This window comes from Anabrus simplex, chromosome 7 (genome assembly GCF_040414725.1).
Source record: "Anabrus simplex isolate iqAnaSimp1 chromosome 7, ASM4041472v1, whole genome shotgun sequence".
In the NCBI taxonomy this organism is placed as follows: Eukaryota; Metazoa; Arthropoda; class Insecta; order Orthoptera; family Tettigoniidae; genus Anabrus; species Anabrus simplex.
The window spans coordinates 165960140-165985144 of record NC_090271.1 but is presented as its reverse complement, the minus strand read 5'-3'; the positions used below and the strand labels follow the sequence as shown (position 1 = coordinate 165985144).

General features: G+C 38.5%; 1 protein-coding gene across 1 annotated transcript in view; it reads left to right on the top strand.

Moving 5' to 3' along the window:
- The window catches only part of prt (portabella), a 94906-nt gene that overhangs the window by 27636 nt on the left and 42265 nt on the right, over window positions 1-25005 (top strand). The window contains exons 3-7 of the mRNA XM_068228735.1: window positions 5544-5758; window positions 6136-6219; window positions 11355-11537; window positions 11626-11666; window positions 19178-19324. Of these exons, the coding sequence (XP_068084836.1) occupies window positions 5544-5758; window positions 6136-6219; window positions 11355-11537; window positions 11626-11666; window positions 19178-19324 (670 nt within the window). The remainder of the gene's footprint in view (window positions 1-5543; window positions 5759-6135; window positions 6220-11354; window positions 11538-11625; window positions 11667-19177; window positions 19325-25005) is intronic.

Genomic DNA, 25005 nt, shown 5'->3' with positions numbered 1-25005 from the left:
TAGTAGAAATCAATAACATTCAAATCACAACCAGCCCTTCATGAAAGTTCTCAATGGCTGATTTTGAAATCCACCTCCTATTTTAATAGAAAATGTTATTCCCAAGATTGAAATTTCTGAGTTCTGCACAGTCTACTCCGTATAAATAAATCTGATAAGAATGACCATTATTGTATGAATGTGTTGTGTTCTGAGAGGTTAAGTCATTAATACACTTGCTTTTAAGTCATATACACCCTATAGAAAGATAGGAACATTGAAAGGAACTCATAGCAGGTAAAACACAAGACAGATCAGCTTGGGAAGAAAGAGAAAGAGAAAGAAAACACAAAATGATGAGTACAATCACCACATCTTTATACAGTGCTGTCTTCAGATAGACTGGCTTTCTCCTCATCAATCCCATTTTATCTGCATATATTTCTTTTCAACCCACGATGAGCTTGTTCCTGTTTTCCAGGTCCATCAGGAGGACAGGCTTGAGCATTCACTGAGGGGCCATCTTGAAATATATTCAGTCTCGATGTAGGAAGAGTAACAATGTTGGAGGGAATATCAAAGTGATAGGATCAATGATCAGAGGCGTAATGAATATGATACAGACCCACATGCAGAAAACAAATTTGGGACCCCTCAATGAAATTGTAAAGAACCTATCAATAACACAATAATAAATTTAACTACAGCAGATATTTAAATGCAGTCTACATCCATTTAAAGGATCTTACTATAAGAGTACAAAAAATAATTTATTAACAGATTTTATTATGGAAGTTAAATACAGGGTCTTTCAAACCGAACGCACAGTGTTTGTACTCTGCGCTACAGCAGCTGCAGCATGGGAGGCATACGCATAGTTCTTGACCTTGCAAACAGCCTGCATGTGTTTGACCTAGCAAGCATGAGACGCCAGTCTGAATCTCAGCTGTTAACATGGTGAGACAGCTATCATTGCAACATCGTATTTTCGTATGTAGAAGTTATTTTAACTATGAGTCTGCTTGATGGGTACACAGTGCATTTTTTCAGCAATTTCCTGATGAAGTGCCACTTTAATGAGCACAGATTCATGTGATAGTAAATAAATTTGAAACTACTGGCTCAGTTCTCAATAAATAGCATGTGCGCACACAAACACTTTTAACACTTTGGTGCAAATCTTGAACGATCACTGTTCACTCACAAAATTAGCACAACAGGTAGGGGTTTCTTCTGCACACAGAGCTACAAAGCTGTTACATATCAAACCGTACAGGTTTACACGGGCCCATTGTTTAAAACCTGCTGAACCAGCCACAAGAGTGAGATATTGTGAGCGGCATCTTGCATCACTGAATGATCATTTATTCGACCCACAGTTTGTGTTCTTTTCAGATGAGGCCTGGTTTCATCTTAATGGTCATGTGAGCAGTCATAACTCTTGCTATTGGTGTGCAGAAAATCCTAATGGTGTTTTTGAAGTCCCTCGTTATGATAGGAAGATTGGTGTTTGGTGTACTGTTAGTGCAAGATCAATAATTGGGCTTTTTTTTTTTTTTTTTTTTGAGATGACAGTAAATGCAGAGAGGTACCAACATGACATTTTGATGCCATTCTTCCATCAGTTAATGGAAGAAGAAAAATCGCATGGGTGGTTTCAACAAGATTCAGCCCCTGCTCATACAGCAGAAGATTCCCTTCTTACAGTCTCGGAATTGTTCGCAGAGAGAATGATCAGTGCTGGTCTATTTCCCCCTCGTTCTCCAGATCTAACAGTGTGTGATTTTTACTTGTGGGGTAAACTGAAAGAAAAAGTGTACCGGTATCAAACAAATCCTCACACATTGGAGGAACCGAAAGAAAACATTACAAATTAAATCAGAAATATTACAGTGGCAGAACTCACTCGTGTCAGTCAGAATGTGGCTACCAGATACAATATCTGTGTAACCCAGAAAGGACAGCACTTCCAGCATCTTTTATAAGGTAAGATTTCACATAAGATTGTATAGACACTTAAAGCATGGTGGCCATGTGCGACATAAGTTCGGCTGAGGCAGCTGCCGTAGCGCAGAGTACAAACACCATGTGTTCGATCTGAGTTTATATGAGAGACCCTGTATTTTGTAGGGACGGAAATGTAATGCAAGTAAAGTTCCATTTGTATCTTTTGTCTTTAGATTTTTAAAACTTTACTGTTCTCACATAAGAAAATGGACCTTGCAGCGTACTTTCTGGTATTCAAAGGCATTGACAATAATTTCAATTATATCCATGGATGACACATTCAGTACTGTGGAGGATGAGTTCAGGGAGTCTGTCTTGGGTCATAACAATTTTTAGGGAGTTCTTTATTACTTTTGATTTTGAAAATGATGATTTTGTGGAAAAAATAGCAAGAGGAATAATTAAGTCTAAAATATGATATTTTGGAACCAATTTTCATTATTTCTTTAATAATAACTTGGTGCAGATATTTGTGAGAGTAGCCTTCATGGCTCAGATGGCAGTGCATCGGCCTCTCACTGCTGGGTTTGATGGTTCGAATCACGGTCACTATATGTGAGATTTGTGCTGGACAAAGCGGAGACGGGACAGGTTTTTCTCCGGGAACTCCAGCTTTCCCTGTCATCTTTCAATCCAGAAACACTCCTCAATATCATTTCATTTCATCTGTCAGTCATTAATTATTGTTCCAGAAGAGTGAAACAGGCCTCGGCAGCCGGCACAATTCCTATCCTTGCAGCAAGATGGGGGCTTCATTCATTCTATCCCTGACCCAATCCGAGACTGGAAAACAGGTTGTAGTTTTTTTTTTCAGATATTTGTGAGAGACCATACGGCTCATGTTATGAGAGGCAGCTGTCTTAGACTTAAGAAAATTACAATAATTTGCAGGCAGATGCAACCTTCTGACATTTACTCTACATACACACTATAAAAACAAACTTTTTAGGTCCATTCTACAAACACATCACAATGTCATCTTTCCCCGTGCAGAGTGGCATTAGGGGAAAGTTATTTATTCATTTATTTACTTTTTCTGGGGAAATGTGTAGCCCCTTAAGCCCTGGGCCCACCTGCATTGGAGGTCTTTCAGGCCCTAACATTATGCCACTGTTAATGATAAGTGCCAGAGAAACCGTTCCAAATTTTTTTGGATACTTTTAAACTGCACAACATTAATCTAAATTTATTACTGGTATTACTACATTGAAAGGTTAAGTATCATTAATGCAAAACCACTTATACTGGAATTAATGAGGAATTACCATAATTAATGCTGAAATGTGTAAATTTTATTTTATGTAATTTATTGTACTTAGTTAACTGGCTACCTCTGGTGAGAGACAGTTAAAATAAATGTTTATTTTTCACAAATAAATTTATTACAGTACATTTAGAATGGAAAGTCATTAAAGATATTTATGATGAGTCTTTGAAGGAACATTTGCAATTACACGAACAGCATTTGCAATTTTTAGACACTTTTAGACAATGATGATATGTGAATTCTCATAGAACAACACTAGCTCATAGGTTACTAGTGTGGTAATGGTCAGGTTAAAAAATTTCTTCCATGCTATGTTAACAGGAGATGCCAAGTTTGATGTATGAAAGTGAGCACCAAGTACTGTAGCAGATGAAGAAACAAGGAACTAGGAAGAGCAATGACTGCCCAGGTTCCAAAAATACAATTTTTTTGGATTCTCATTTTAAAACTCAACAAGAACTCCTACCCTCTACTTACTGTACTGCAATCAAACTTGACTGAGAGATTAGACAAATGCAATGATTCAAAAGATTATAATACAACATAGGACCTACCAGTATTATTAAGTTTACAAAATTATATAAACTTTTCCTATAATATATTCACACTACTCCCATTTCCAGACAAACTGAAATTGTTCTATAAATGATTTTAAAATAGAAAAACTAAGAAACTGGAATGTCAGAAATGACAGTGTAAATATATCAAAGTATTGAACCATGTTGCACACATCGGTTCAAAACAAGCCTCCTTTTTGTCTTTATGTGTTTGTCCTGTGTTCCTAATCTATTATTACCTGTTTTCATCTTTATATTTTTTCTTATGTACTTTTCCTGCATTTTTACAGCTTCCTCCTTATTCTACACTTCCCACATAAAGATTAAAGATCTGTTACAATGGCCCCTCAATGAGTGCTAAAGCCCTCTCCCATTACAAAGCTGGGAAGCAAGTATGACTTGTTCAGAAGCATAGAAGAAATGGGTATTAAAGAACTGGGCTGATGAGGAGAGAGATTAACTATGTATAAAATGGTAGTGTATGAAGATGCAGTGTGTGTTCTTTTGTGTTTTAATATTTGTCATCATCTACTCTTTCTGTTGCTCCTTCTCAACACACAGTCCTCTCATGTTTATTCCATTTATGTTCCTACCATTCTAATCATGGCTACAGTTGTAAATCTCTCTATTTCCTCAGAGACCTTATTTTCTAAGTAACATTTATTAAAATTAAGTATGAGCTGCTTCAAAATCATTTGAATTGAATATGATTGTATTGATTTTTACCCAATCAAAATTGCTCTAGGGATATACCAGAAAGGAAATGTCACATTTTCAATTCTCATTGCTGTAAATTCCAACACTACCAGGAACCATATGAAACTAACTCTATATTACCTTGATCTGTTAAGGCTCAATACAAAATTTATTAAAACTAGTAAATGGGCTTGGAAATCTTGTCGCATTCTCTGAAATCTCTGGTGATCTCTATTCCCTTGCTCAGTGATCCACTCACAGAAAGCCCCATGGCAGGCATGGTCATCCACTTTCAGGTGCTGAGTTGTGTGCCATTTGAACAGGTACCAGTGTAAATTATGTTTAATAATACACGTGTCATTCATTGTAATGACAAACAAACCAACCCCATGACACAGCAGCCCTGATGGGTCCTGGTCTACCAAGTGGCTGCTACTCAGCCGAAGGCCTGCAGATTATGAAGTGCCACGTGGTCTACACCATGAATCCTCTTGGCAATTATTCTTGGTTTTCTAGACCAGGACTGCCATCTAACCATCAGATAGCTCCTCAATTGGAATCACGTAGGCCGAGTGAACCTTTAACCAACCCTCAGATTCAGGTAAAATTCCCTGACCTGGTCAGGAAAGAGGGGGTCACACTAACCCTAGACTGCAGGGCTGGCATTGCAATGACACTCTCCAAATATAAGCAGCATATTCACAAGTTCATCCTTTGTAAAATATGACCATTCCATTGCTATCCATTTAACTAGACTGAATGTTTACCTGTTAAACCTGTTTGTACCCTGAGCAGTGCACAGAGCTCTTACATGACATTTCAGCAAATTGAGTTTCTAATGAGTCTGCAGCCCCTGCAACATTCCGCAACTTCTCTGACTTTACATTGTTCCTACAGCAGACCAGGCAGACCACCCATTCTACTGTGGAATATGTATCTAAAGCACCCAGTACAAAAGTTTATCAAGATATTTCCTGTTTTAGACACTCAGTATTTTCCAACTTTTACCCAAATACTTTTTATAAATATGTTCATAGTGTACTGCCCCAAGAAAAGCTGTTTGCCAAGAAGTCTGTTATCAATATCACTCATGCTGAGGTGGTGGATGAGAATAGTCGTGTTGGTGCATTGCTCTCCTCTAAGGCCCTAGTACAGTTGGCTGTGAACCCACTGGTGGGGATTATCACTGGACATCTTGGGTACCACCTGCCATTATTCTTTGGTACTGTCAGTTTACTACTGGCAGCTCTGGGTAAGTCATAAATATTGTATTTTCCTGAGATTTCTTTTCTTTCTCACAGCTTTTTGTGGACAAGTGTTGTGACGTTAGTGCTATGTTTCTCTCATGGTGAAAATGTTCAGCTTGCAGAAGTAAACTTCGACTCTAGGACATAGATACTACCTTCTTTAAACATGTCAGAATGTCAAAGCAATTTATTATCAAGATAAAAGTTATTAAAAACTTAATTCTATATTACCAGTACTTGTACACTATGTCTATTAAAATGCACCTATTATCCTGGAAAACCTTTATTTTACTCAGCTCTCTAATTAATGCTTACTAGAATATAATAATGAAATCCTCATCCTTCTAATCTGAATATTATATTTTCTATCTTATGCCCATAGCATTTGCATTTGCTGAGAACTTTGTATCCTTGCTTCTGGCTCGCAGTCTGCAAGGACTTGCTTCAGCTTGTATTGGAGTATCAGGTATGGATGTATACAAGTTGGTACCTTTCTTATCAATGGTTATAAACTAGAAAATTATACACTGTTCTGTGCTAACCGAGTTATAGTTGTATATACTATTTTTGTCTCTTTATCTTTTTACTTTTTTATCTCACACACATCAAGAATAAGCACTGGTGAGAATGATCTGCTCTCAATCAATCAGTCACTACTGATCTGCATTCAGTGCAATCACCCAGGTGGAAAATTACCTATCTGTTGATTTAATAGTCTTTTCTTAAATTGCAAAGAAATTAGAAATTTATTGAACATCCCTGTTGGTAAGTTATTCCAATCCCTAACTCCCCTTTCTATAAATGAATATTTGCCCAATTTGTCCTCTAGAATTCCAACTTTATCTTCATATTGTGATCTTTCATACTTTTAAAGACACCACTCAAACTTATTTGTCTACAAATGTTTTTCCACACCATCTCCCCCCTGACAGCTCAGAACATACTACTTACATGTTACGAATCTCACGTTATGGTCCGTATTGAAATGTACTGTACCAGGAAAAGTTGTGGGCAAAGGGCATGAGTAGGACCTCAGGGAGTGGAACTGGGTTTTGGAGCCGATACAGAGAAGGATAGTCTCGCAGAGCGAATAATAGATGGTAAATAATTTTTTTTCTTAAAACGATTTATTAATTTTTCACCCTGCGGTATGATTATTGACTCAAATTTTGCATAGAAATTAAATGTCGAAAATGATCTCCTTAAAAAAAATGGCATAAATATCATTGGTTTCAAAGTCTTTCATATGTGGGAATTTCCACCTAAAGTCTTTTTAAACCTAAGCACACTTTTATAATGAGAAATTATCAAAGTTTTCAGTTCTCAGTTCGTCAATCTCGATATATAGCACACTTGAAAGCCTACAGTCTTTCTACTGAAATTAAATTTATCACTTTTGAGAAATTATGAAAATTGTTCACACGCGACACTGGAGTTTCACTGTTCAAAATAAATGAAAAGGTTTAGTCAGTTTGTTACTCACTTATGACAAGAACTGTTGCTACCAAATGTCGAAAGATGGACGTCTGGAATGTTCCATGTAGAATCAGGATTGGTGATGTTGACGTTCCCAATGAAGTGATGACGGCTGGAACTGGATCACGTTGAGTTGTAGCTTGTTCGGGTGATTTTCGCACACGAAAATGGCGTATGAAGAATCACAGTCCTTTCTGTACGAAATGCTATTTACAGTCGTTATTGAACCGTTCATAATCACACAGTTCACATTAAAAAAAAGAAAGTAAGTCGATAAGCACAGTCTTTGAACACAGTCTGAAGTTGCTAGGGATTATTTTCTGCTAATCCTGTTACTATAATGTTATATTAACACAGAAAAGTTCTCACTTTTTCACTCAAATTACTACTGTGAGTCTTATGTTGGTGTGACGTGAATATGAGTTCTGGTAATTCTAAGTATTAGGCTCAGTAAAAGTTCAATGTTACTTGAAGTTACCTAAGTCCACACGTAATGAAATAGTTAATATTTGTACTCCAATAAGTTCACTCGCATTACAGTCTTAAATGTCTTTAGGATTATATTGTAATCGCAACGCGGTATACTAACTGCAGTGCGACGTCCTTTAATAATTCTATCGGTGATAGAATTTCGCGTTCCGGAGATACGACGGAAAGTACTTCTACCGTGACTGCGCGAACATACTGTACGCGGGCCGGTCTCTTCGCTATCTCACTCACACAGCTGTTTGCTTGTCCTTGTACTAGTTTGCGGGTTGTCTGGCCTTGACATATATAGATACCAGCGCAGGGAGGGGTGGCGGCTCTCTCGGCCTTGTGACCATGATTACGTAATTTCGTTGAGACTTTAAATTATTATAACTCAACAACCGTTTGATGAATTAATTTGAAATTTACAGGGATTAACTTTTATGATGTTTGCTATAATTCAGCGTTTGTCCCGTTGAAATTGGTTAAGGCGTTAAAAAGCTGTTAAAAGAAAATTTCTTTCGAGAAATATCTCTAGGGGAGGTGAGCTTCAAGCGACAGGTGACGTCACTTGACTCCGCCTAGCGCACTCGTAGGGTCTGGCACATACTGGAACATTCTTTACATGGATGTTCGTACGTCGGTCGGATCTTTAATGCTGGAAATAACATTTCTTTCAATTAACATGGACCAGGACCTAGGCCTTCCTGGTACAGTACTTAAAGTCAAATAATAATACTAGATTATAAATTCCACCTACTCCATACATAAGAATTGTATAGGTGGAATAGGTAGAATTTATAATCTAGTACTATTTTTTGACTTTACGTACCACTTAGTTGAGCAGCTTGTCTCCTTTCTCCCAAGTCTTCCCAGCCCAAACTTTACAACATTTTTGCAACGCTACTCTTTTGTTGGAAATCACCCAGAACAAATCGAGTTGCTTTTCTTTGGATTTTTTTCCAGTTCTTGAATCAAGTAATTCTGGTGAGGAACCCGTACACTGGAACTATACTGTAGTTGCGGTCTTATCAGAGACTTATATGCCCTTTCCTTTACATCTTTACTACAACCCCTAAATACTTTCATAACCATGTGCAGAGAACTGTACCCTTTATTTACAATCCCATTTATGTGATTACCTCAATGAAGATCTTTCCTTATATTAACACCTAGATACTTACAATGATCCCCATAAGAAACTTTCACTGCATCAATGCAGTAATTAAAACTGAGAGGACTTTTCCTATTTGTTAAACTTACAACCTGACTTTTAACCCTGTTTATCATTTTGTAGTTGCTCACAATCTTGTAACTTATTTAATACCCTATATTGAATATTATCATCTGCAAAAAGCCTTGTCTCTGACTCCATTTCTTTACTCATATAATTTATATATCCTGTATAAGAAAAAACAAAGGTCCAATAATACTGCCTTGAGGAATGCCCCTCTTAATTATTATAGGGTCAGATAAAGCTTCATCTACTCTAATTCTCTGAGTTTTATCTTCTAGTAATATAGCCTCCCATTCAGTCACTTTTTTGTCTAGTCCAATTGCACTCATTTTTGCCAGTAGTCTCCCATGGTCTACCCAATCAAATGCCTTAGATAGGTCAATCACTATACAGCCCATTTGATCTCCTGAATCCAAGACATCTGCTATACCTTGCTGGAATCCTACAAGCTGAGCTTCAGTGGAATAACCTTTCCTAAACCTGAACTGCCTTCTATCGAATCGCTTATTAATTTTGCAAACATGTATAATATAGTCAGAAAGAATGCTTCCCCAAAGCTTACATAAAATGCATGTCAAACTAACTAGCCTGTAATTTTCAGTTTTATGTCAATCACCCTTACCTTTATACATAGGGGCTCCTATAGAAACTCTCATTTCATTTTATATAGCTCCTTCATGCAAACTATATTTAAATAAGTACTTCAGATATAGTACTATATCCCAACCCATTTTCTTTGGTATATCCCCAGAAATCTTATCAATTCCAGCTGCTTTTCTAGTTTTCAACTTTTATATCTTATTGTATATGTCATTGTTATCATAGGTGAATTTTAATACTTCTTTAGTTTTAGTCACCTCCTCTATTTGAACATTATCATTGTAACCAATGATCTTTACATACTGCTGACTGAATACTTCTGCCTTTTGAAGATTCTCGCATACACACTCCCCTTGTTCATTAATGATTCCTGGAATGTCCTTCTTGGAACCTGTTTCTGCCTTAAAGTACCTATACATACCCTTCCATTTTTCACTAAAATTTGTATGACTGCCAATTATGCTTGTTATCATGTTATCCTTAGCTGACCTCTTTGCTAGATTCAGTTTCCTTGTAAGTTCCTTCAATTTCTCCTTCTTCCACAGCCATTTCTAACTCTACTTCTTTCCAACCTGCACCTCCTTCTTAGTCTCTTTACTTCTCTGTAATAATATAATGGGCCTTTAGCATTCCTTACCACCTTTAAAGGTATAAACTTGTTTTCACATTCCTCAAAAATTGCTTTAAACCCATGCCAGAGTGTGTTTACATTTTTATTTACTTTTTTCCCTGATCATAGTTACTTTTTTTAAAACTCCCTCATGCCTGATTTATCAGCCTTATGGTACTGCGTAATATTCCTACTTTTATGACCTTTCTTTCTATCACATTTATTTTTAAGTACGACAAAAACAGCATCTATTACTTTGGTTTCTCTACAGAGCTCATCTAATTTTACCAGCACCACCAGAATATTCTTCCCTCTAGTTGGTTCCATCACTTTCTGAATCAGCTGTTCTTCTCATATTAAGTTATTTGCCATTTGTTGGTCATGCTTCCTGTCATTTGCATTACCTCTCGAATTGACATTTGGTAAATTGAGATCACCCGCTACAATCATGTTCCCTTCCATATCGTTTCCCACACAGCTGATTATCTTATCCAACAATTCCGAATCAGCATCAGCACTACACTTTCCCGGTCTGTACACTCCAAAGATATCAAGTTGCCTATTATCTTTAGAGATGAGCCTTACATCTAGAATTTCATGTTTGTCATCTTTAACTTTTTTGCAGTTTACAAATTCTTCTTTCACCAGAATGAATATTACCCCTCCTGCCATTCCTGTTCTATCTCTGCGATGCACACTCCAGTTCTGTGAGAAAATTTATGCATCCATTATATCATTTCTCAGCCATGATTCAATTCCTATTACAATATCTGGTAAGTGTGTATCTATTAAATTACTCAGTTCTATTGCTATTCTATTATTATTATCATCATCTCTCTTAAGTACAATAGTTCAATTAATAACTTGTCTTACCGGCTGAGTTGGCCATGCGCGTAGAGGCGTGCGGCTGTGAGCTTGCATCCGGGAGATAGTAGGTTCAAATCCCACTATCGGCAGCCCTGAAAATGGTTTTCCGTGGTTTCCCATTTTCACACCAGGTAAATGCTGGGGCTGTACCTTAATTAAGGCCACGGCCGCTTCCTTCCAACTCCTAGGCCTTTCCCTCCCATCGTCGCCATAAGACCTATCTGTGTCGGTGCGACGTAAAGCCCCTAGCAAAAAATAAAATAAAAAAATAACTTGTCAGCTAGCTGGCACATCAAGAAATCAGCAGCAAACTGAGCTAATAGCACTTTGCTAATAATTTCAGGTATGTGCTTGGTAGCTGATCTATACCCAGATGATGCATCTCGGAGCAAGGTGATGGGGCTGGTCCTTGGCAGTATTGCTCTTGGAGTACTTCTAGGTTACCCATTTGGAGGCTTACTGTATGACTTTGTTGGCAAGATGGCACCATTTCTCATCATAGCCACTCTCATTTTCATAGTTGGAGGTATGTCAGAGACTGAGCTACATTTTATACATTATTTGAACATTATATGAAGACAGTCACCAATTGTCTTGATTTAATTCCTTTCTAGCAATGCAGGTCATCTGCCTTACCCTGAAACCTATTAGAAAGGTATGTATTTAACAGATTAACTAGCAGATTGAGGTGATTAGAGGGTTATAGATATTATCTAGCAATAAATTTCTAGTTAAAATACAGTTAAATAAAAGTTATCATTCAAACAGCTAATCAATACTATCAAAAAATAGTATCAGTTGGCTGTTTGAATGTCAACTTTTATTTAAGAGTAATTAATGTGGTTGAATATGGATTTTCTTTTTCTTTTAAAATACAGTTGTAATTAATTTTTACTTTCCTTAATCAAAATATATAACACTTTTTTGTTGTTCTTTCAGCAGATGTACAAAAGTGTCATCTCATCATATCCCTGCAAAAGTTTGGTGATATTTCGGACTCTTTACTAATTTTGTCTATTTCTGGGCAGTAGAGATAATGTTCCTCATTCATAATGGAATTGGGAACCTGGCAAGTCAACATTTACTGGACTGATAAATGCCCAGCAAGGTAGTCATATCTCCTCCTGGGCCTAAAATTCAATATTACTTTCTCCCTGAGCTTTCCCTTGTTTTCTTCTCACTTTTGATGAATAGTCTTCCATTTTTTGTGTCACACTCTTTGGCTACTGTTTTCTCATACACTATCATTGCCTATTGAGCCAAGAGGTTTTCCAATGATTGTATCATATCCAACATGGGGTAATCTACCAGAATGCTACAGTTTTTCCAAGTACCTTAGGTGCTCAAGAGTCTTTCATCTGGTATGTATCTTTCTTCCTGAGGATGACCTTTCAAGGGTACTGCTTGTATAACAGCCTCAGTGTCAACTGACATGAAAACTTTCTGATAAACTTGATTCTGTAGAGGAGTTGATGCAGGACTACAAATATCATATGAAAAGACCAAGTACTTCGAGAGTAAGCACCCCGGGAAAGCCTCTTTGATTACCATCAATGGAAAGATTGGAAAAGTTAATCGATTCCAGCATCTTGGTGAATGGGCTCACCCCAGTGGTAGAGACGGAACCTCCATCTTAGACAGATGTGCCAAGCTCAACTCAGCATACCAACTCCCTCAAAACCATTACAACAAGAAGTGCATTTCAAAGAATGCCAAAAATGCTATTACAAAACTGTTGTCGGAACCCAGTTCTTATATACTGTGGAGACCTTACTGATGAACAAGATAGGCACCATGCATAACCTGGAAAAAGTCAAAAGACGTATCCTCCAGAAAATTCATGGGCCAAAATTTCTCTATTGAATGGAACCTAACTGAAAGTGAACTCTGAACTGTACCAACAGTTGGAACGGCTAACACCAACATGCGATGTAGGCAGCTGAAGTTTTACGGGCACCTTCTGAGAGTGGACAACAAGAGGCTTACGAAGAAGATGTTCTCACTCATCAAAAGCTACAAGACTGGAAGCAAGTAAAAAGAGACTTAGCTTCTGCTGGGATTTCTGATACTAATGTCTCAGACCGCACTAAATTTTGTAAATCGGTAAATTTGTGGCCTCCTCAACCATGGGTTGTTAAATCTCGCAAACCTCTTTCACAGGGAAGAAAGGAAAAACTAATAGCAGGACTCACAAGGTATTGGGAATGAAAGCGAGTATCCAAACAGAACTAGTCATAAGCATCCCCTAGTGGGCTTAAATCACTAGGAATAATAATCACCGAAAAGCTTACACTAAACTCCTGCTCCTACTGCATATTTGCTTCTATAATATGAAATCCATCTGTATAGATATTCCTCCTCAGGGTAATACAAATTAATTGTTTCAATTGCAAAATGCTTAGAACTACCTCTACAGTCTCTCCAATCCTCTCCCACACACACTAAGTTGAGACGGCCTTTGTTTGTAAAATTCAAGGAATAATGCTCCCTAAAAGCAAATTCTGACTACTCTATAGTGTATAACCAGCAGAGCCAATACATCCCAGTTGCCTTACATCTGCACTTACCTTATTCAGACGTGTTGACTTAACTTTCTTCATGTCTTTTTTTTTTATAATTTAATAGTAACTTTTGCTCAGTAGTTCACTTTCTCCACATACATTCTCAGTTCCAAAATTTTCCTGTCTTATCATGTCTTTTCCACTGTATAGCTAAATCACTGATATAGATGTATCATTATTTCTTGTCTCATAAAAGATTCCAGAATACATAACAAGCTAGAAAGATATTCAACAGCTGTACTGAGGAAATGTAGTATTGCTCCATTTTCATGCAGTTAAATTCTTGAATGTTGGTTCTATCATGTTTGAAGTTTGAGGGTCTCTTCCTCATCCTAGCCCTAACAAGTTACAAAATGACACAAAATGACAACACCATCTTCCCAGTACCAAATTAAAGGAAGAATAAGTGAGTCTATATATGTGTATATGACATCTCTTTTGTCCTGCTTCCTGATATGGGGTTGGGGATGAGGTGAGATGTATACTTGTTTATATTTATTTAAGATGCACTACTGTCATACTACATTATCTCAAAAAACACTCACAAATAATAATAAATATATTTATCCTGATGTACAGAAGCAACCCAGTTATATTGCAGGTGATGGTGGTAAAGTATTCTTCTGGAACTTTCTACCATGTACCTAGTTGTACCATACAAAGGTAGTTAGTGTACAGAGAAATGACAATTATAACACATGCATGTATGTTATTTATTCATTACTGATTATACACAGTATACCATATACAAATTATACAAAATATCCACCCTTTACTGTGACACACTCTTGAAGCCACTTGTACAATGCTCTCATTTTACGAGGAAACTTCAGGTCATTCTGCTGCTGGCCAACTTTTGGCTCTCCCAACTGCAGTGTGACAAGTTACCAAATGAGGATACTAGATTACACAGAGCCCAGCTCATACTTTCCCGCAGGGGAGCATGTTCTGGTACTACTGGCAAATCAAGGCATTTAGCAATTAGGCCTACACGATAAGATATCCTCACAAATTTAATATTATTATTTACTGTACATGTACACAGGTTTATTACTTACTATTTATTTCACATACCGGTACTGTTGAAAATGACCTCCTTCCATAGTAAGATATGTCTCACATCATTTAAGCAAATAGTTGTCACTTTCTGTAATTCTGCTTCATTAACAGACTGTATTGCACATGTTATTTCAGCCTTCAGTTCTTCTATATTACAGGGATTATTTTAGTAAATTTGCCCTTTTGCATTCTCCAAAGGTAATAATCACAATAAATTAGGATGGCTGATCTAGGGGGCCATAAACCTATACTAATTATCTGGTCATCAAAAACTGGACATAAACTGTCTATATCATCAAAAGTGGTATGGGCTGTGGCACTGTCCTGTTGAAAATATCCATAATCTTTTATTCCTGTGTCAGTTCATTAAAAAATGGTTGCAAAACTGTTCTCACACACATCTGAATTCACACGATTATAAAAAAATATATCCATCACACGTTTACTGCACACCATGCATCTATTTTAATGGGATGCAATGGTACTTCCCGTATAACATAGGAGTTCTCAGTACAGTACTCCACAAAAAGGGCTAGGAGTCGGAAGGAATCGGCCGTGGCCTTAATTAACGTACAGCCCTATCATTTGCCTGGTATTAAAATGGGAAACCACAGAAAACCATGTTCAGGGCTGCTAACCGCATGGCCATCTTACCTGGTAGTACTCCACAATCATACATTCTGAAAATTTACATGTCCAGAAAGATGAAACCATGCCTCATAAGACAATAACTGTGGATCCAAATTTCCATTGTAAACACTTTCACAAAACCACTTACAGAACTTAAATCTCGCAGCCAAATCTGTCTGGTGAAGTTCCTGTACAAACCTTATTTTATATGTTTGAAATTTCAGCAGTCTGGTTGCTTTGTGGGCCCACCCCCATGCATATGTTCATTCCCTGCGCTAGATGATTAAGTAATTTTCTGGGACAGGCTTCTAACCAATCCCAAATATCCTCAAGTTTATTTTCTGTTAAAATGTCTTTTGCACTTCCTCTTTACAGCACAAACTGAACCTGCAGTACGCCACTTTTTCATCGACTTCAAAATGCAAGATTTGTAGGAATGTTAAGAGTCAAGATGTTTATGAGCAAATCTCCAAATACATCTTCTATAGTTATTTCTTCTAAGTAACACTACATCAAATAAATTCACTGTTCAATGGAATACTTCATTTTCCAATCAATTACTTAATACTCAAGCAATCTACACAATAAAGTAACACACAATCAACAGTCACACACACGTTCTGGTACAATTCTCAGAAGCAGCTAACTGCTAGGATGTTTTGTCACCTATCACCTGGCTTCTCATACTGAAGTTGACAGAACCAGAAGTTGGTCAGAGGCTGAATGGTACGAAGTTTCCTCGTAAAACAAGAACATTGTATATTGCAATATGCACTACTTCTAGCAGTAATGAGGTTGTTGCCTTCTCCAAATCTGCTTTCAAGGACTTGATATTTTGACAAGGATTAGAGCAAGCCTTCTCCTCTAAAATATTCCTGAAGTAATAATCTACTGAATTAATGTCAGAGCTATGACAAGTGGCCTTGAACTACGGCACATCACACTTCAGACAGAATTATGTAGATATGGCCTTGTGGCCTGCAACTGGGTCCTGCTGGAAAATCCAGTACTTACTCGCAAACAAGGTAGTGCTTAAGGGCTTCACAATCCTTTTCAGAATGTTGCACTGCTAGTTTTCATCCTTCTTTTGCAGAAATGCAGTGATGTGTCACTGTTTCACATGGCAAACCACTTCCAGCCTTGTCATCAACAAAAAAAGTCTCATTGTATTATTTAAAGGTGCGATACACAAATTTACTTGTTATTTACAGCAGTCACAACAAGAAATATTCTCTGCTGGACTATGGTTACGTTGCTACTATGTGACCACTGTGATATGGTTCACTTTCACTGCCCAATCTACTCCTCACCAAATCATCATTGATGCTTTCTATTTTTTCAAAGTTGAAGGCAGCATTCTGAGAGCAACAAGCACACACTCAATTGTTCTGGTCATTCAGTTTCTCTTCCATGGTGAAAATCTCCTTCTCCTTGAAGAGAATTTGGTGGTGACTGCCATTTAAATGTTTCTCCAACAGCCCCGTGAGTCTCTTTCTTTCTTTCTTTCTTTCTTTCTTTCTTTCTTTCTTTCTTTCTTTCTTTCTTTCTTTCCTATTTGACTTATAAGTACTAACAGTCACTGTCCTGTGCTTCTTTGGCACACCCCAATTCTAAAATCTTATTTAATGATGCACAGCATTATTCATACAATTTAACTCATTTCTTGGACAATGATTCTTTGCTTGTGGAGCAGATTTCTTCTGATTCTCTCAGTGACAACTTTGATGGTTGCTGGTGAATTTGTTTCACATGGCAAACCACTTCCAGCCTTGTCATCAACAAAGAAAGTCTCGTTGTATTATTTAAAGGTTCAATATACAAATTTACTTGTTATTTACAGCAGTCACAACAAGAAATATTCTCTGCTGGACTATGGTTACATTGCTACTATGTGACAACTGCAATATGGTTCACTTTCACAGCCCAATCTACGTTGATTGTGTAGCAACTGATATTCAACTCCTTCCATGCTAGGAGCTTGAATGGCAATGTTGCTTTGTTGTGAATACCACTACAGGGGCACTAACCTAACATATTATAGTTAGCCCTGTAAACTAAGAACATATTTTACAGCACTTATGAACTTGAAACAAAATCACACTGTAATATGTCAGTTTACTTACATTAAAATTATATTATTCAGTTTCTGAAATGCTTTATACATGATCAGCATGTTAACGTAGAAGTGCATGGTTGCTTTTCACTGCAAGAATGCGATATTAGTATACCAGGTTATAATGGACTACGAATATGCATAATTTCATTCCTAGATGATAACCAAAGATATATTTTATCTTCAATTTTTTTTTTTTTTTTTTTTTTTGCTAGTTGCTTTACGTCGCACCGACACAGATAGGTCTTATGGTGACGATGGGACAGGAAAGGGCTAGGAGTGGGAAGGAAGCGTCCGTGGCCTTAATTAAGGTACAGCCCTAGCATTTGCCTGGTGTGAAAATGGGAAACCACGGAAAACCATTTTCAGGGCTGCCGACAGTGGGGTTCGAACCTACTATCTCCCGAATACTGGATACTGGCCGCACTTAAGCGACTACAGCTATCGAGCTCGGCCATCTTCAAATTATCTTTTATGTGTCCTACTATTGGCGTGACCTACAGGGTCTCTCCTTTAAAGCCAGACCGAGCGCACAGTGTTTGTACTCTGTGCTACGGCAGCTGCCTCAGCTCAATTAAAGTTGCGCATGGCCGCCCTGCTTTAAGAGTGTATATAATCTTATATGAAATCTTACCTTATAAAAGATGCTGGAAGGGTCATCCTTCATAATGAGGGACTTCATAAACACCATTAGAGTTTTCTGCACACCAATAGCAAGAGTTATGACTTCTCACATGACCATTAAGATGAAACCAGGCCTCATCCAAAAAGAACAAAAGCTGTGGGTCGAGTTAATGATCATTCAATGATGCAAGATACCACTCACAATATCTCACTCTTGTGGCTGGATCAACAGGTGTTAAACAACGGGCCCATGTAAACATCTACGGTTTGATGTGTAATAGCTTTGTAGCTTTGTGTGCAGAAGAAACTAAAACCCCTACTTGTGCTTATTTTTTGAGTGATTTATTCAGTGACCATTCAAGATTCGCACCAATATCATCTAGCTTTATCTCTCTTAAAACTGTTTGTGTGTGTGTGCATGTTTTTTTTATTGAGAACTGAGCCAGTAGTTTCAAATTTATGTACAGTTACGCGAATCTGTGCTCGTGAAGGTGGCACTTCACTAGGAAATTGCTGAACAAATGCATCGCGAGCCTGTCGAGCCGACTCGTACTTAGAATAACTTTCACGGAAATAAGGTGTTGCAATGATAACTGTCTCACCATGTTAACAGCTGAGATTTAGACTGGCTACTGATGCTAGTTGAACACGTGCAAGAACTATACGCGCGCCTCCCGTATAGCTGCTTAGGTCTCTGAGAGTACAAACGTCGCTGGACGGTCTAGGTTTATAAGAGAGACCCTGTACTGTTATTAGGTTGGCAGTACTTGAATGGTTGCATATGTCACCCAGGTCGGTTAAATTCTTCATCTGTTGCACAATGCACTGCATGCTGAGAAGGGAATGGACACCACACTGCACCCTATCCTTATGAGGACACGCAATGCAATACAACACAACAGAGTGTGGTAACACTAGTTTTGCGCAATAACTTGAATAACCCCATGAGGGGTGACATAACATACAGTATTCCTTATGAGCATCAGTCACACCACAAGGGGTGACATCGTCTTTGATGTGTTAAGAAACATGGATGAAGATATTCTAACGTAACTTCCAGTAATGTAATATTTTAGCATTAAATTTCCTGGTGTGATCTCTGAGTAATTGCTCACACCAAAGAAAGTAGAAACTAAGACTTACTTTTATTAACATAAACTTAATCATTCCCTGATATAGCAAGGCCTATCATCCACCAGCTGGCCTAAACTATTGACTGATGGCTTCATCATCTTAACGGCAGGTGCCATCTGGATATCAACATCAGCTATGGCAATCCTCGAGCCCTTGCTGCCCATCTGGCTCATGAGAACAGTAAAACCTCAGGTAGACCTCATCTTTTTCCCATTATGCAGTTTCTGATTCTATTTATTTTAAATTTCATTGAAGATTTTTCAATTTACTTGCAGATAGGCCTCAGAGTTGAAATTAAATGTTTAATTCATTAATTTGTCTCTGTAAAAAAGCTAGTTTTATGTAACTTGTGTAATTAATGTACCATGTGGTACATGTTCTGTTTTCCATCAGCTTGTAGTTTGCTTATGGTAAAGCATACATAAAGATAAAATAACCAATATTCTATATTCAGTTGCCTCAGTATTCAATTATACAGCACATTACTCCATACACATTTTCAGTATTCAATAATAATAATAATAATAATAATAATAATAATAATAATAATAATAATAATAATAATAATAATAATAATGATAATAATAATAATAATAATAATAATAATAATAATAATAATAATAATAATAATAATAATAATACGTGGGGGTTTAGATCTGAATTTAGTAAGAGCTAGGCATAACCCTGCGTAAGACACTGGGGTGGGGGCCCTCAACCCCGACACGGCGCGTCCCAATGGCTGATAGGGGAAGCTCCTGTAAATATGCAGGACAGGTGCGAATAAGGCTTCGCCAAATAAGCACCCGCGGATCAACTGAGGTGTCAGGAAAAATGGTCAGCGGCTTCAACGGCAGAAGAGTACATATCCCAATGACAGAGAGGGCGGAAGAACCGACACAAATCCACTTTGCGTCTGACTTTCAGCAAGCGGCAAAGTGGTCAGCGTCTGTCTCCAATGGAGCGGCTGAACACCACATCACCTGGCTGTAGGTTATGAAAAGCAAAAATCAACTATGAAGAGTTCTAAAACTGTGCCTCGGAAAATGCCGCTGCCTGGGGTACGCCAGGGCATCTCTGGAGCCACCGCTAGAGATGACAGCATGCGAGCCGGTGGTGGTGGGAGCGTAAGCTGCTGGCCTCCCATCGGGTCGCCCGAACAAGCTACAGTAGCTCAAGACGATCATGGCGGAACACAAGAACCTGATTATCATACCGCACCTGGTGCGAGTGCTTTTGTGCCAAGTACGACCACTCGTATCAGTAAGCCCAAAAAACGCATTAAATGGAACAATGATATGAATGAATTTATCATGCGGGCATATCTTCGAATAACTCGTCTTGAAACTGAAATTGCAGGATATAGACAACAACTACACACAGCCTTTACAAATCAGTACCCAACAATGAAAGTTACTGAACAGTGCATTGCAGATCAACGAAGATCAATCATCAAGAACAATTTGATCCCGGGTCCTGTTCTTAGTAGAATCAGACAAGAAGTAACACAAGAACTCTTTCCACATCTTGAAAGTACCGAGTCTGACTCAACGGTTAATAGTCCACCTGATACTGATATAACAGTACATACACGTACTCCCGAAGTGATACTTTCAGATAACTCTGACCTCCATGACAAGACACATGTTGAATTCTACAAGGCCCTTCTAGAATATTCTGGTACCGATCCTACACAACGACCCATACTGCCAAGGCAGCAATCATCCAAAAAGTTTGGAAAAATCATTGAAGATCTTAATTCGAAAGTCTTGCCAGAATATCTGAAAGAGCATCAGACGTTCCCTGAAGTACATACTGCTATATACTGTGCAGCACTAGCCGCAGTACGACTGAACAATGGAAAGCCATTTTTGCCTAACAATAAGTCTGTCAAGAAAAAATTGAGAGAACCACCTTGGGCAAAACGCCTGAAAGAACGCATCATCCAAATCCGCCAGGACGTCAATCGCCTGCAGCAATACAAGAATGGAGTAAGAGGGAAACGCCTAAATAACAAAATTATTCGAATTCTGAAAATCAGTTCAAGGCAGAGTCTGGAGGAACCTGGAAGCACAGTACTACAAGAAACCCTCGAAATCATGAAGCAAAAGTTGGCCGCATTATCCAAGCGCCTCAAAAGATACCAAAACACCACAGAGAGAAAATCACAGAACGCAATGTTCGAAAGAAATGAGAAACAGTTCTACAACAATCTGAACGAGAGAACACAAGATGCAGCACAAGATGGAAATACGCCCAGCGAAGGAAAAATTCACAGCTATTGGTCGGGAGTATGGTCGAACCCAATAGAGCACAATGCGGAAGCCCATTGGATCAGTGAACTGAAAGATAGAACTAATGAAGTGAAGCATATGGCAACCAAGGCTGTTGAGATTGGAGAAATACAACAGAGCATCAAGAAACTGCATAACTGGAAGGCCCCAGGCATTGATCGCATACACAATTATTACTACAAGAAATTTACATGTACTCATTTCCTTCTGACTCAACATTTCCAGAAATTTTTAGACAACCCGGCAACATTCCCAGCCTTCCTGTGCACTGGCATCACATATCTGAAACCAAAGGATGAAAATCTGCAAAATCCAGCGAAGTATCGGCCTATAACATGTCTATCTACTCTATATAAGATATTTACATCTATAATAGCCAACAGAATTCTGAAACACTGCGAGGAAAACCACATCATTGCCGAGGAGCAAAAGGGTTGCAAGAAGAATACCAAGGGGAGCAAGGAGCAACTGATTATCGACACTGTGGTCCTGGAACAAGCACACCATAAATCCAGGAACCTATACACGTGCTTCATTGACTACCAAAAGGCCTTTGATTCAGTACCACACACTTGGCTCATACATGTTCTGGAACCATATAAAGTTGACCCCTCAATCATTCACTTCCTCAAGACGGTAATGGCAGACTGGAACACCTCACTTCACGTTTCTCTAAGAAACTGTAGTATTGCAACGAGACCCATACCAATACGACGAGGGATCTTCCAAGGGGACTCACTGAGTCCATTATGGTTCTGCATGGCATTAAATCCACTATCCTACCTACTGAACACAAGTGGGTATGGATTTAGCATTAAGAATAAGCGAGAAGAGCTATTAAAAATCAGCCATCTACTCTATATGGATGACATTAAGCTGTATGCCTCTACCAAACCCCATCTCCAACATCTCTTCTCAATTACCAAGACGTTTTCTTCAGATATAGGCATGCGGTTTGGATTGGACAAATGCAGAACCCAAACTGTCATCAGAGGATCCTACTCAGCACAAGGGACACCTTCGAGTTTAAGCGACGAATCCATACAACAGCTGGAGGAAGAAGAAATGTACAAATACCTCGGTTTTCATCAGAGCACTCATATGAAACATGCCGACATCAAGAGAAATGTCACGCAACAATATATAACACGTCTTAACAAGGTACTATCATCAAAACTGACAGCTAAACATCTTACCAAAGCAGTCAATACGTATGCCGTACCACTGCTCACATACTCCTTTGGTATCATAAAATGGACCCAAACAGAACTTCAGCAGTTACAAACGAAAACAGCAGTTTCACTCACCCGGTACCATATGCACCATCCTAAATCTGCAACCGAACGTCTTACACTCCCGAGATCAGAAGGTGGTAGGGGCTTCTTATCCATTGTCAATTTACATAGCAATCTGATATCAAGTCTAAGAGAATATTTCCACTCGAGAGCTGATACATCGTGTCTTCATCATGCTGTTTGCAGAGCTGATATAAACTATACACCTCTCAATCTGTCGTCGCCAGAAATGCCTGTTTCTACCCCACCTACAAAAGAGATGAATATGGCCATGTGGAAGCAAAAACCTCTTCACGGGAAATACCCCCATGAACTGGATCAGCCTCATATCGACAAACCTGCGTCGCACGCTTGGCTGACCTACTCCGGTCTTTTCCCAGAAACAGAAGGATTTGTTCTGGCCATCCAAGATCAAGTAATTGCTACACGGAACTACCGTAGATTTATCATGAAGGATCCAACAGTTGTCTCAGACAACTGCCGCCGCTGTTCCAGAACTACAGAGAGCATACAGCACATCATCTCTGGTTGCCCACACTTGGCCAACACCGATTATAAGCATCGACATGATCAGGTAGCAAAAATCATTCACCTGAAACTTTCTGTAAAATGTGGATTTCTTCAGTCATCAACTGCATATTGGAAATATACACCTCCACCCATTCTCGAAAACTCTTCATATAAACTACTATGGGACCGAGAAGTCATAACCGATGTCACGCTCAGCAACAATAGGCCAGATATTATTCTAATCGATAAATCAAAAAGATCCGCATCCCTTATAGAAATTGCTTGTCCAAATACCTCCAATCTGCAAACAACAATAGCCACAAAGATATCAAAATACACAGAACTGGCAATAGAAATACAACGTCTGTGGAAACTAGAATCAGTCACCACAGTTCCAATAGTAATATCATGTACCGGTGTTATTCCAAAATGCTTGCACAGCTCTCTGGCCGCATTAAACCTGCATCATCACACATACGTAGAACTACAGAAAGCCACCCTCCTGAGCACTTGCCACATTGTGAGGAAGTTCCTAGGAACGACTTTTCCTCTGACTCACGCCAAACAGCATGAAGATCCAGGCCGCAGTTCCAGTAATACTGAAGAACAGATTCCCAAAACGGGGACATAAGAAGTCTGAAGTTGTTTGTATTTATTGTATAAATGTATATGTTGTAATTATTTCTGTTGTACATATTTGTACATATATGTACCTGTAGTTTCATAATCAAGAGGGTGACTCCTTGCTTAGGCCGAGTCAGCCCATTATGTTACCGGCACAGGCCGAGCCTTCCTAAAATGATGATAATAATAATAATAATAATAATAATAATAATAATAATAATAATAATATTTTTTTTTTTTTTTTTGCGAGGGAGTGTGGAAAATCTTTCATAAGACGCTTGTGAGGGTCCGCACTCAACAAGTGTGTGGAGATTCTTACCCACTAAAAACCACACTCCCTTTTCCCACGACGTTTATCTCCGCCCCGGAAACCGCTCTCGCATTACTTCAGGACGGATGTCGTGCTTAATGCATCTTGTGCTTCATCTTCCTTCTTCTGCTTTACTGTCTGTCGTAATCATCCAGGTCCTTCTTCTTCTGACGCAGAATATTTTCTATGTAAACTGCCACCTGGTCCCAAGATTCTTGACTTCGTAGCATTACTGACACGATCCCTTCTGGCGTCATTTCTCCCTGCATAACTTCTAAGCATCTTCTTTGCGGCAGCCAATGAACACACACAAAGAAAGTATGTAATACGTCATCGATATCACCGTAGTATATGCACGCCGGACTAGTTGCTAGCCCTAGTCTATGAAGAAATTTTCGGAAGTATCCATGACCTGTCAAGAACTGTGTGAGATAGTAGTTCACCTCACCATGGTTTCGGCCAACCCATACGCCCAGAGAAGGTATCAATCTTTTAGTCCATTTTCCTCTAAAATCATCTTCCCATCTTGTTTGCCATCGTTGCATTCTGCGACTAAGAGCCAAAGCCTTTGCCCTTTTCCTTCCTAGCTCTTCTTGTGTGAGCCAAATTTCTTGTCTTTCGAAGGCCAACAAGTCAATAGGAGCTACTGCTGCTACTACTAGAATCGCAGGTTCTGATACTGTACGATATGCGCAAGCAATTCGTAAAGCTGCTCTCCGTTGTACAGCCGCAATTCTTTTCCGATATTTCGTAATTTTTAACAATTCAGCCCAAATTTCCGAACTGTATAGCAGTATCGATTGAACAGTCGACATGAGAAGCCGCCTTTTACTAGATTTCGGC